Source organism: Seriola dumerili, unplaced genomic scaffold (assembly GCF_002260705.1).
Source record: "Seriola dumerili isolate Sdu_G_001 unplaced genomic scaffold, Sdu_1.0 BDQW01000155.1, whole genome shotgun sequence".
NCBI lineage: Eukaryota > Metazoa > Chordata > Actinopteri > Carangiformes > Carangidae > Seriola > Seriola dumerili.
This window is the reverse complement of record NW_019174410.1, coordinates 2249472-2262856: the sequence shown is the minus strand read 5'-3', so window position 1 is coordinate 2262856 and position 13385 is coordinate 2249472. Positions and strand designations below refer to the sequence as shown.

General features: G+C 42.9%; 3 protein-coding genes across 3 annotated transcripts; 1 reads left to right on the top strand and 2 right to left on the bottom strand.

The window, feature by feature from the left end:
- Nucleotides 1–53: 53 nt before the first annotated feature.
- Nucleotides 54–4106, bottom strand: LOC111226344 (T-lymphocyte activation antigen CD80-like). The gene is made up of 6 exons (XM_022751436.1): nucleotides 3987–4106; nucleotides 2663–3152; nucleotides 2247–2570; nucleotides 1886–2170; nucleotides 1617–1793; nucleotides 54–234 (listed from the first exon to the last, which is right to left on the bottom strand). Exons 2-6 carry the CDS (start codon nucleotides 2808–2810, stop codon nucleotides 161–163), a joined length of 1008 nt encoding a protein of 335 aa, XP_022607157.1. The 5' UTR covers nucleotides 2811–3152; nucleotides 3987–4106; the 3' UTR covers nucleotides 54–160.
- Nucleotides 4107–4416: 310 nt separating this feature from the next.
- Nucleotides 4417–7677, top strand: gtpbp6 (GTP binding protein 6 (putative)). The gene is made up of 10 exons (XM_022751536.1): nucleotides 4417–5374; nucleotides 5454–5591; nucleotides 5677–5747; nucleotides 5827–5957; nucleotides 6086–6156; nucleotides 6230–6388; nucleotides 6511–6719; nucleotides 6809–6957; nucleotides 7321–7473; nucleotides 7551–7677. Exons 1-10 carry the CDS (start codon nucleotides 4957–4959, stop codon nucleotides 7675–7677), a joined length of 1626 nt encoding a protein of 541 aa, XP_022607257.1. The 5' UTR covers nucleotides 4417–4956.
- A 21-nt stretch (nucleotides 7678–7698) lies between these two features.
- LOC111226411 (PI-PLC X domain-containing protein 1-like) lies at nucleotides 7699–10940 on the bottom strand. Its single transcript, XM_022751535.1, has 6 exons — nucleotides 10464–10940; nucleotides 10018–10154; nucleotides 8900–9028; nucleotides 8669–8824; nucleotides 8402–8585; nucleotides 7699–8292 (listed from the first exon to the last, which is right to left on the bottom strand). The coding sequence occupies exons 1-6, from the start codon at nucleotides 10543–10545 to the stop codon at nucleotides 8027–8029; spliced, it is 954 nt and encodes a 317-aa protein (XP_022607256.1). The 5' UTR covers nucleotides 10546–10940; the 3' UTR covers nucleotides 7699–8026.
- Between the last annotated feature and the right edge of the window lie 2445 nt (nucleotides 10941–13385).

The window sequence follows — 13385 nt, the reverse complement described above, 5'->3', positions numbered from 1 at the left end:
ATAACCCCACAAAACACACACGCGCACACACACACACACACACACACACACACACACACACACACACGTATTAAATAGTCAACCCAGTGGTTAATGTTTACAAATCAGTGCTCTGTTGCCTGTTGTTGGCTGAAAAAGTGACGGTTGAGAGTTTGTGGTTTTAAACGTCGGTCTCTTTCGACTGCAGCTTCATGGCCTCGGCCTCCTTCTCGTACAGATGTCGTCTCCTGTATCCTGGAGACAACAAGACAGTCGTTTCAGTCGACAGCAGAAGGTTTCCAGCAGACACAGAAACAATAGCACGTGTTCCACTTCTGTCGAATACAGCTGCGTGTTTGAGAAAAGCTTTGTTAGTGCTGTGTTTACAAATCAGAGCTCTGTTGCCTCAGCAACAAGCACTTTACATACATGCAGGTTTAAGGATGTGAAATATTGATCTTGATGATGAGAGGTCACCTGACACTGTGCCCTGCTTCCTGTCACATGACACCACATTCCCTGTGGTCGACCAGAAAGTCTTTTAACTTCCTCCAAACTTTCTCCAGTTCAACCAATAAATCTACACAATCCATGAGCTGCACTGCTCCCTCTGCTCTTTGAGCTGAAACACTGGAACATTTTGTATTTTTGGCCAAAAATACAATCGAACACACAATGTATTTTAGTGTTAACAGTTTTCACAAAGCGCTCCAACGTTTGACAATCACATCAAATCAAATCGATCTATAGAGCAACATGTAAAAACCAGCAAACAGCTGAGCAAAGCGCTGTACAACACCATGAACAACACAGTCAACTCAGAGAATCAAACACATCAACAGACACTAATGATGGTAAAAATGTTCTGAGCCGAGATCTGAAGCGATGGATGGATGGATGGATGGATGGATGGATGGATGGATGGATGGATGGATGGATGGGGCAGGTCTGACAGACGTGGGCAGGATATGATGGATAGAACTGGTTGAACAAATTTTTCCACAAATTTTGTGGAAGTTACGAAACTAAAGAAACACGACTGACAGAGCAACCGGGTCAGAGCGCTCAGCTCCGTCCACTGCAGCAGAAAATGTTTATTATCGACGGTCACAAGGACGTTTTACTGTGAGTTGTGTGAGTTAGTTGTTTGGTGCCACTGGTCTGCAGGTGTCACCGGTTGTTACCATGGAAACATGGTTCGTAGTTTGCCTGAGGGGTAGAGTGGCAAACTTTTTTATTTTTTGTGAGAGTTGAGACTAGTCTGAAAAATCCTCCGTCCCGCGGAGGAGAAACATCCAGGCAAATGTGTGGTTTTATTTTGGAACAGTGGAGGCTGTGAGCGGGTTTATTTGCATGCTAGGATCCTGGTTTTGAGTTTTATCCTGGTTTTGGATCTCATTGAGGATGTGACATTTACATGTAGCACGAGAAATGTTATGATTCATACCCATGTGCCCCTATGTTCTGTTGTTTACATGCAACAGTATCCTGGTCTCTGTAGTTTCCAGGTCACATTTCTGAAAACATGCACAGAACAACACAACCTGGATACTCCAGAAACCAGATCATAACTAGTGCACATGTAAACACACTTGATGTAGTTTGTGGCGCGTCTGTCCTGTCGTGAAGATGCCTACCTCTGTTCTGGCGTTGGTGCTGGTATTCCTCCTTCCTCCTCTTACTTATCCTGTCCAGGTGGATCTGATAGGCCACTCCCGCTACCACCATGAGGCCAACCACCACACAGAGAGCTGTGCTGAAGATCCACATGCCCTCTGATGCTCGCCGGATCATCGGGCTGCCCTGCACGCCGTCTGAGCACAAGAACCAGAGATTAGTGAAGGAGAGGTGACTTACAGGAGCGTCTGAGGCCTAGCAACTGACGGAGCGGGTGTCAGTCACTCACAGCTCGTGGAGGTCAAGGTTTGGTTCATGGACATGTTCTCTATGATGCACGACACCCTGGAGTCTTTGGAGACGTTGACCGTCAGGAGGCTGGTGATGTTGTAGAGATGGGAGTCAGGGAGCGATGCTGCCAGGGTCCTCACTGAGCCTTCAGGGGGCTCCTCTGTGTCATTGATGAGCCAGTAAACAGCAGGTTCAGGAAAACCTCCGCTGGAGTGACACAGGAAGGTCGTCCCATCTGCTGGCGCTGCTTCTTCCCTCTGCAGCAGTGGGGAGCTGAAACTGGCTGCAGACAGCCATCAGAGACATGAGTTAGTTCCTTTAATAATCCTCTGATTACTTCCTATGTGTCAAACACTGACCTGCTGTTCTCAGGCACACGGTGCACAGGGCAGCACTTTGATTCTCCCCTGAAATGAGGAATAGTCTATAAAACACTTTTTCCTCTGTTGGATCGACTGCAGGCAGCTCCAGAGACAAGTTTCCAGTCAGTGCAGCGTCAGAGGAGAGTTTTGCGCTGTTCTTGCTCCATCCCCCCACATTTACATCCTCTTCCCACTCTGACCTGAGCACCACTTCATCATCTCTCCTCCACTCAATGGAAAAATTCACATGGGTTAATAATTCAGGGTAAAAGCAGGGCACTGAGACCGGCCTTCCCACTATGCCAAGGACACAGTCTTGCTCTGTGAATAAAGAAATGAAGGTACATCATTAAGTTTCATTAGCAGCAGTTATTTCAGTGTCTAATCTGCATGAGCAGACAGAGTCCTCTTACCCACACAGGCGCAGACACTGAGGAAGCTGAGCACCAGTCCTGTGCGCCACAGTGCCACCAGCATCGCCCTCTGTGGGCACGTCTGTGCGCGCAAGACGCAAAAATAGTCAAAAAATAATTTGCTTTTTAATTTAAAGAACAAAGACATGTCTGTGACTAACTTATATCCTTCTAACTTAACGTCCCCGTCTTCTGCTGGCTCCCTTTAACAGCTCCAGGTCTTACGCACACTGTTCATCACGCTGAAGGAATCCACTGTCATGTTGCGGCTTGTTGAACCACGTCTGGGTTCTCTCTGGTCTTTTCTGGTTTCATTAACAAACAGTGTCGCCGTCGGATTTTTAAAATGAACAGATTCCCAGGCTGAACGCACTGAAAAACACCGGCCTCCCCAGTTCCCAAAAGCACTGCCGCTGTTACGAGCCACTCCGCGGACTTCAGTCCAACCTGTTTGACTTGTTTTCAGGTCACACACACCCACACACCCGAGCTGTGAGGAAGGCAGGATATGACACCCAGCACAGGTTCACACATCAAAAGCGTGAGTGTGACAGGAGTACCTACTCTAAAAGAGATACTGTTCAAATTAACACCAAATATTAAACTTTTCACCAAAAGTAATATAGATCCACGCTGCATATTCTAATAGTGAATATAATCATTTCAAATTTTGTAAAGATGATATTGAATCTTTACAAAAATGAAATTTTAATAGCTGCAGATTTTCTCTATTTTTTTGTCAGTTTCTCTTTTGGGGGGAACAATTAATGGCTGTGCTCAAAAAACAAACTCAACACTTCATCATAGTGACACTGTTTGGAGGATTTATGCAGGAAAAAACGATATGTTGCTGCCAAATATTATTTACACAAATGTTAATATATGATATAATGTTCGAAGTATTTAAAAACATGGTCATCTTTCTTAAATCTTTAGTTAATAGTAATTAAAAGTAAAAAGTAATTAAAACTACCTTTTACAAGACATTTATCTTTTACGTTTTTACTTATTATATTATTTTCTTACCATTTATTTATTTTAATTCTTACTTGTTTAACTATGTTTTTGGCAGTTATGTTTTCACTTGTGAGCTAATGTCTTTATCTAAGATGCTTGGTTGAATTTTTTAAATAAGGTTTAAAAGCTCTATATGACTGAAATCTCTATCTACCTATAAACATACAGAATACATACAAAAAAACATGCAGTAATATCAGCAGAAAATAAGAAACAAACATAAACCATGTTCAGATGAATTGAAACTTAAAGTGGCACAAGATAAACCATTTAGTGTAGGTGAAATAAAATGAAAATTAATCATTACCTTCAAAATAATCTGAGATGAAATGCACCAAAAGCATGAAAATATCTGTCCTTCGAGCCTAATATCTCCAAGAGAAATTATACATAGCGTAACAAGAATGAAGCTAAGGCTAAGCTAGCACTGTAATGTCAGCCAGAATAAAAAGTCAAAATGAAAATTATATTAAACCTAAAAAATGCAATAACCCTGCAGTCCACTAGGGGGCAGGCGGTAGCCGTGAGAAACCGATATACTTTTATAAAATTCATTTTGTACTTTTGTGTTAAAAGAAGTGTAATGTTCCGTGGACCGAATTGTTTCCATATTACTTACGTTTTAGTATTTTTTCAATAAAGAAAGAAATGGTGAGAACAAACTGAGAGCGGAAATTACATAACCCGGAAGTAGACGACGACCGTTAGGGCTAAATCGTTTTCTGGTCCCTGAGTTCAGACTTCCAGGCGATTTCCTCATCCAAAACTACATATAAAGGCCTCATCCGGTAGGATTTAGGTAACAAACACAAACTCCACAAACCACCGGGGACAAATCCAGACATTTAACCAGCTGCTGGTAATTGAGATTTGGTTTGTTAGGCAGCCTGGGAGGAAACGCTGCCTGGAAGTCGTAGCTCGGGACAAAATACCGGAAAATCGCCCTAAGCTGAAAACACGACAGCACATGGACTGAAACACAACATACTGCCTTTTCAGCTCATATAGCTTTAGCTGGTATTTAACTTTAGATATATGAATTGAATTGGTAAAATAATACATACAGCGCAATAACAATACTCACAGCTACAGTAGGTGGCAGTGTGAGCTCCTCAGGTTGTTCCGACCCTTCAGTAAACAAGAAGAAGAAGAAGAAAACGTCAACAGTCGTGAAGGGTGACCTGGTGGCTGTGTTTTAGGATGATCGGTGTAACTAGTTTGCACTGTGTGATTGTGAGATTAAACTGCACCCTCGATGATACCAGTAAGATATCAACATGACATCAGTGAGGAGGATCTATCCGTGGCTGCCCCTCCTGCAGCGACCCTGCACACAGAGCTGTCAGAGAGCAGCTCCACCACCCCGCAGCCTCCTCCACACTCCTCACCATGCAGCTGCACTGACCTCCTTTAAGCCACAGTGGCTCAGAGCTTCGCCCCCCACCCTCCAGTCCAGAGCGTTTGCACTCTCTGCGTGCAGGTTCAAGAGAACAGACTCCTTCAACAGTGGACAGCAGACAGGTTTCACAGAGGACGAGGAGGAGGAGGAGCAGGATGGAGATTTCATTGAGGACAGTGAGGTGGAGGAGCTGTTCCAGGAGCAGGCCCCTGAAGGCATCGCAGGGGGACAACACAGGGTCTTCATCGTTCAGCCTGATGTGAAGTGGGGGAGAAAGAAGCAGCATCTGACCACTGGTAACAAGACGAGCTGTGGATGTGCGAGTGTGGATCATGTCAGAGGGTTCATCTCACTAACTGCTCTCTCTCTCTGCAGCTGAGCTGATGATGGCCGAGGCCGTGGGGCTCGTCAACACTTTAGACAACTGGAGAGTGGTGGACACAGTCGTCCTCTCCACCAAGACACCAGAGAAGAAGAGGATATTTGGCAAAGGCAACTTCCAGTTTCTTACAGGTATTATCCACTGTCAGTGCCCACTCGTGAATCTATGCATTAAGCCGTGTCTTCATACAAGTCATCTGTGCTTTTGCCCCCTCAGAGAAAATCAGGCAAACATCAGGAATCACTGCTGTGTTTGTGAATGTTGAGCGTCTGTCTCCTTTGTCTGAGGTGAGCGTGTCTGAAAATCTCCCTCTGGCTGCAAGTAGAAAGGAGAGCTGCACTGACGGTTGGTTTTTCATCCACACAGAGAGAGCTTGAGGAAGCGTGGGGGGTTAAAGTCTTTGACAGATACTCAGTGGTCCTTCACATCTTCCGCTGCAACGCCAGAACTAAAGAGGCCAAGTTACAGATCTCTCTGGCTGAGATTCCCTTGTTGAGGTCACTTTAGCTGCTTTACATTTTCCATCCTTTAAATAAACTTTCTTCTGTTACACTGCTGCCTAAAATATCCTAATCTGGTGTCATGATGCCATTGTTTGTATTAATTCTTGGTGTATCACTGGCAGATCTCGTTTGAAAAATGAAATCTCAAACATGGATCAGCAAGGTGGAGGAGCGAGGTACATCGGAGGTTCAGGTACTGTGGCGTCGCCTTCAAGTCCTCCTGCGTGGTAGTTATTGAGCTTCAGCTTGGTGATCGGTGTTTACAGGTGAGACGCTGTTCGAGGTCCAGCAGAGGCTGCTGAAGGAGCGTGAGATGAAGATCTGCTCAGCGCTGGAAAAACTGCGGCGAAAGAGGCACCTGCTGCGATCTCAGCGAACACACAGAGAGTTCCCCGTCGTCTCTGTGTTGGGATACACAAACTGTGGTGAGAGAGCGGCACCACACAACACCAGGTCCAGCAGTAACCGTGCTGGTGCAGTGTTTTTGTTTGACATTGTTCGGTCATGTCTTCGGTTTGATGATGTTTTTCTCCGACTGTCTGCTCAGGAAAAACAACTCTGATCAAAGCACTGACCGGCGACAGCGGCCTCCAGCCCAGAAACCAGCTGTTCGCCACCCTGGATGTCACCGTCCACGCCGGCCAGCTGCCCAGCCGCATGACTGTTCTGTACGTGGACACCATCGGCTTCCTGTCCCAGCTGCCCCACCAGCTCATTGACTCCTTCTCTGCCACCATGGAGGACATCAAACACTCTGTATGTACCTGACGCTGACATCAGGCATGTGTGTGATGTGTCAGAGCAGTGTGCTGACCACAGCGCTCGTCTCTCTCATACTTCAACAGGATCTGTTGATTCACGTCAGAGACATCAGTCACCCGGAGACGGTCAATCAGAAGGTGAACGTACTGAATATCCTCAAGAACCTCGAAATCCCCGAGAGGCTGATGAGCTCCATGGTAGAGGTCCACAACAAAACCGACCTTGTTGACAGGTAAGAACAAAAATCCTGTTCCACCTGCAAATTTTCAACATCAATCTTAAGACTTTCAGAAATCTTTAAATTTCTATTTAAAGTGGAAAATAAGACCAAGTTTAGCCCTCGAGTAAAAACAGAGAAAATACAGAGATCTGTTGTCAAGCCTTTAAATTCTAGGAGGTCAGATTTATGATGGGTTGAATTTCTTAAAGCGAGATCTTGCTTCATAAAACCACAAATTTGAACTTTAAAGAACTGAATGTAGGAAATAAAATGATTTATTTATGTGACTCAAAACCGTATAAGAAATTCATAATCATCATTGACCTATTGTTTTTATGTGAATGGGACTGAGCCAGTGTTTCCTGTTCCTGTCAGCTATCAGTCTGCAGAGCCCAGCGCTCTGCCCATATCTGCCCTGGAGGAGCGAGGCCTGGACGAGCTGAAGAAAGCAGTAGAAGAAGAGATTGTAAAGTCGACTGGAAAACACATTTTCGATCTCAAAGTCGACCTCAGCACTCCGCAGTTAAGGTGAGAGCTGGTTTTCTTCACTGTGCGTTTTGATAAATAACAAATCATCCGTAGTAAACGCGCCTCCTCATCCACAGCTGGCTGTACAAAGAGGCCACCGTTAGGGACGTGCAGGTGAATGCAGATGACGGCTCGGCTGTCGTCAAGGTCATCATCAGCAACGCTGCGTACGGACGCTACAAGAAACTGTTCACAGGCAGATAAAGTGGGGACAGGAGCGATCCTCCCTCCTTCAGGGCAGCAGCTCCAAATACAAGTGGTGCATGTGAATCAAGAAACTGCAAACTGACCACAAACGTCTTTAAAAAACCATGTATTGTACAGTATAATAAAACAATCCTGTAAACATATAAACTGCACATTACAACTGTAAATTCAAAACATACAGAATGTTGTGGGATTAAAAAACACCTGAAATTAACGTAAGAAATTCAGAAACCGTTTCTATCTAAATATTTCCTCCAGTTCAAACTCTACATGTGGATAAAAGAGCAGATAGAAATATAGAAAAGAGAAAATGAGGTATTTTGGAATCAGTGGGATTAAATCACAGCTAGTGATGTTTCTTCATCTGGCTGTTCTTCTTCTGCACAAGTTTTTTGTTCAGTGCAATGACCAGAGGGCAGAGTGGAAGTGGCCCCACAAAGTCTCCCGCGATGATGTTGAGGCTCTCGGGGTCCGAGCCAGGCACCTGCTCCTCCACCCATTTCTTCAAACACTCCCAGTTACTGAAGGTCAGCGTCCGCAGGGATTCCTTCGGGTGTGTGGTGATGTAATACCTATCAGCTGTCAGGTTCAGGCCGGAGACGAAGAAGCTCTCTGGGGGTTAAAAATCCAGATTTAATAACTAGTATGTTCATGAAAACACACCAGGAAACACGTTTAATTGGCTGATAATTAGCAGTTTCTAATGTAAGGTTAAACTCACCTGGACGCCCCAGAGCTTTGTTCCAGTCCAGGTAACTGATCACTCCTTGTGCCGTGCGCTGGTTGGCCCACCAGTAGGGGATGTCAGGCCACAGCTCCTCATGTCTCTCTGCAGTCTGGGCGTCGTAGGACAGGACGACCTGGTAACCAGACGCCCACAGACTCCGCAAGGTCAGGCCTGACTCCTGTGTGAGGAGGGCAGGTCAGATGTGTTGAGGCACAGTGTTGTTTTTACCCCGAACATCAGCGTCGCAGGGAGAAAACTCACCTTCCGGGGACAGAGTTTAGGGCCGAACAGCTTCTTCAAGGAAAAAATGAAAGATTCGTGGCATCTGTCGTCCATTCCCTCAAAGTGGCTGCAAGCAAGGATAACGATCTCTTTTGGATGAGACTCTAACCAGGTGGCAGCAGACTTCAGCGTTTCCTGTAAAGGAAGCACATTTACTATAAACACACTTTAGAAGCGCAAAATCATTTTTATTAATGTAATTAAACTCACCAGAACTGTTAAATGGGTGTATATGACGTGTGTGAAGTAGAGGTCGCTGGATGAGTCGTTGGGTTTATGTGCAATGCGGAGATCAAAGAACCGAATCCCCATCGACAGCTGCTCCTCGATGCTTTTATCCTGAAATTCATTTTTATCACTGTGTTTCCGTTCTCTGTGTTTGTAATACAAGAGTTAGATATATTGTTTTACAGTGATCGATATCATTTGGCTCAAGAACCACAAACAGACGCTGTGCTGAAATGACTGTTTGTCAAAATGTTTATATTTTACAGTGGATTAAATGACTGTGAAATATGAGTGGGATCACTTGTAGTAATGAACCCACAGAAAACTACTATCTGACTCTGCAGTTCCCCTCAGCTCTAATAATAATAATAATGATTATAAACTTTATTTGTATTACACCTTTCATTTAAGAAATGCAGCACAAACAGATATACAGCAAAGAAATCACATGAAAAGACATAAACATTGTTTCCGCTGTCCCCTGATGGCCAAAAAAAATCTGTAATTGCTGTTATTTAAACTTCAAAAAATATATCTTCTATTAATCCAGTTTGTTAGTTCCTTATTTTCAGACTAAATTAACTTTGACTTGTTGAAAAATTACTTCATAACGACTCCAAAATATTAACTACAACAGTTTGAAGATTTCCAGTTTGTGTAAGATGTTAGGAATAAGCGTCATGGCTGAACTAAGGATGAGATTCTTTGGTTTTACGCAATTTACACAAATTCCCCAGATGCTAGAGAAGGTGTTTTCTGTCAGACCTGTTGTTTAGATAGACAATGCACAGGTTACCAAACTCCATGTATCAACAGGCGTTTTCACAACAGAGCAGCAGTAATGTGACAGAGCTCCAGTCTCACAACAGCACAGTAGGCAAATCACAAGTAGGCAAATCAGAGGTGAGACTGATATAGAGATACAACTGGATAACCTACTACTCTCACATCTCTCTGCACCAACAGGCCAGCCTGCTTTACTGCCGAGTGATGTGTGGTACGAGAACACCACACCAGTCTGTCCTGTGGATGTTCTCATACCACATACCACAAGCTGTCTGACTGGTGCTGTACGTTAGAGGTGTACCTTACATACACACCTGTGTGGTGGCCCATCTGAAAATGGCAGGTCTTGTAAAGCAGTGGAACAGTCTGTCCAGGAGCCTGAAAGAGTCGGACTCAGACCTGAGCAGAGGGGAGTTTATGTCCAGGCAGTAACTCATGGCATCATGGCTCCCTGCATGAACAGGTGTGAACAGACACAGTAAAGCACCGCTCAACACACCTGTGATGTTAAAGCTCAACTACAGATGATCATCACTGCGAGGAGAAGGGAAAAGAAATAAGACAGGTACAATGAACATTAGGATGTAAACTGTCCAAAAACCCAAAGATACTCAGTTTCCTACTGAAGAAAAACGGTAGAAATGAATTAGTCTCCATTGACTGTATTGTGCTTATATGTTGTATAGGTATAATAATAATCTGCGTTGGGAGGTTTCATTACAAATCTGCGGAGACAGCGAGATAAAGGTGTTGGATATACCAGGTATGGCCAGGTTCGTCAGAGGAAGGTCCCACAGCTCCTCGGGCAGCGCTGACATCCAGTCCTGGCAGCTGTGATCCATGTCGCTCAGCTGGTCTCAGACCTGCAGGAAACTCACTAACACCAGGTCTGAAGTATAGATCTGAGAAACCAGCTGAGGCCGGTCATCATATGATCGGTCCTGATCGTCTCCTCAACGTGATCCACTGAAATGATCGACCACAGACTGCTGCACGAGGAAGGAGAAGGAGGAGAAAGAAGGAGAGAGATGAAACTTTGTATTTCCTGATTTATCTGCGGTGTTGACTGACAGGTAACGCCGCACCGAGTCACACAAGTGGAGCAGGTCGGTTCACCTGACGATTCACGGGAGAAAAACCGAAGACAAACCGAAAAAACGTGTCTTTAAAACACATTATTTACACTTCCCCTCGATCAAAACACCTCTGTGTGGCAGCTGTGACGTACAACGAGGGGGTGGAGCAAACAAATGAAAAAAAATTAGGTTCAGCCTGATTTTATTTTATTTGATTTAATTTTGTTTTGTTTTGTTTTGTTTTGTTTAATGTATTTTCCCAGCTCTTTAAATTACTTGTAAAACCAATTTTCAATTTCAAATTAATTGTTATATGATGCTGATTTCAGTAAAACTGTTTTGGTGATGTGGGACAGTTTGGTTAACATGATGTTGTAATACTGTTGTCTTCATGTGATTTCATCATGTGTATTGGAAATCGTTTCCAATGATAATGATTTTTCCTTCAGTTGTAAAAATTGACGTTTCCAGTCTTTGAGGTTTATTTGTCAGGAATTGTCTGGTTTTTAAAAAAAAATTATGTTCTTATAGATTTTTTAAATCCATTTCATTGTATCTCGTTGTCAGCTTTCTTACTTTGTCCTTTTTCTTTTAGCTCATCTGTGAAGCACTTTGAACAGCACCAATCTGTATGAAAAGTGTTATACAAATAAAATTTGATTGAAGTTTGATTGATCTAATTTTGAATTTATTTTATTTTGTATTAATATCACTACTGTATTTTAAAGGAACAAACTGAGTTAATTTACACTTCCCTCCATCATAAAAGCAAAGACAACCTTTCCTAAAGTAACTGTCCTTTCAATATGTCAAAAAAAGCTGACAGCAGGATGTAGGAAAACAACAGAACAAGGAAGCAGACTAAAGCAAAGTCCCTGATTTAATAAGAACAGTATGAATTCAAAAAAAGATCCTGGACATTTAAAACTGCATTTAACTGTAACTATTTGAATTTATTATTCATTTGGGAACACATGGACACTGGAACATGCTACTGAAATAACTTTAGACACTTTCAGTGGTTAGTTCTAATTCACGATTACTTCAAATCATACATTTATAGGTAAATGCACAGCAGCTGTGAGCAAACGAGAGCTCCTGTTACTCCGTGTCTCAGACCTTGTTTCATTTTTAGTGGCACATTGGCTTTAAATAGAGCAGATATTTACACTAATGCGTGAATAAAACAGAAACTGCACATTTTAAAGTATAAGACAAATTGTATGAAACCAAATGATAGAACACACTGGTAAATAGAAAAACAAGACCACGTCAAAACCCAAAACCTAGTATATTTCTGGACATATGGTCAAATCCTGATGTTATAAATGTGACGTCATCTGACAAAATCACCAAACACATAAATGAAAGTTTAAAAAAATGCCTTGGTATAGTAAGTTTAAAAAAATGTCATAGAATAGTAAGTCTTAAAAAATAAAACAGAATTTGGCAGATATAAAATAATCCAGGTAACAGAGGACCCAGTGCAGAGTGCAGACACCCAGCAGCAGCACTCCCACTCAACACTTGTTTTCAAATGTGATTCATTATGTGTGTATGGTCTAAATCTGTAGTTTGAAGTTTTCTTCAATACAACATGATGTTTTATTTTTAAATTATGGTCATATTTAAAAGAAAATAGACGTTAAAGCAGAGTGGCTTTAGGGCGTGGCTACCGCGTGATTGACACACAGGGGGACCTTCCTGTTAATCCGGATATGAGGTCAGAGCGATGTGTCGGACATTTGACTTGTTTTCAGTTCATCGAAGTTAGCTCCAACATGTTGTTCGGCGTTCAGTTGTTCTAAAAGACACTCAGAGGAATCGGCGGTTCAGTTTTTTTTTTCCGGTAAGCACATTTTGTTTTAAGCGTATTTTTTGCTATCCAAAATTAACATCCCTGTTAATATCACAGTTCAGGTGAAGATGCACCTTGCTAACCAAGCTAGCCAGCTAGTGCTAGCATTAGCTGATAACCTGTGTCAACCTGGGTTAGCCCGTGGAGGTGTTCAGTCAAAACCCAATAAAAAGGTGAATTTAATCGACGTTAATCTAACGACGTTTGGTTTGTGTTTCTCCACATGTGACCCAGTTTAAGTGATCTGCGTTAGTGTAATGCGCAGCGTTAATGTTGGTTAATACATTGTCCATCAAGACGTCGTGATAGTTCAAGTTAAGATAACGTGACGTTTACAAAATGTGTAGACAAATATTTGTCATATAGAAGATTGTTCATTTAATACTCAAACCAGTCCTCAACTGAAGCAGACATTCATGCACCTATCCTGACAGCTGATCGATATTTGTGATTAACTGTGATCCACCGCATCTTAACTCAAGTGTTTGTGTTTTATTGTCATTTGAAAGGTTTCCACACTGTGAAAACTGAGTGATCTGTGCCAACAGAAGGAGGACCTCATGTACAGAGCAGCCCATTTGTTTCCATTCATCTGGTTGTGGAGAAGGGAGACTGCATGGACATCCTTAGTTCTCTAATGTGCTGTGATGATGATGATGGTAGAAAACCTCTCCCAGTTCATCTTCCTCTGATGAAATGACAGACTAACTGCTGATGAGTTAGTTTATTATTCTCTGTCTTCAGTATT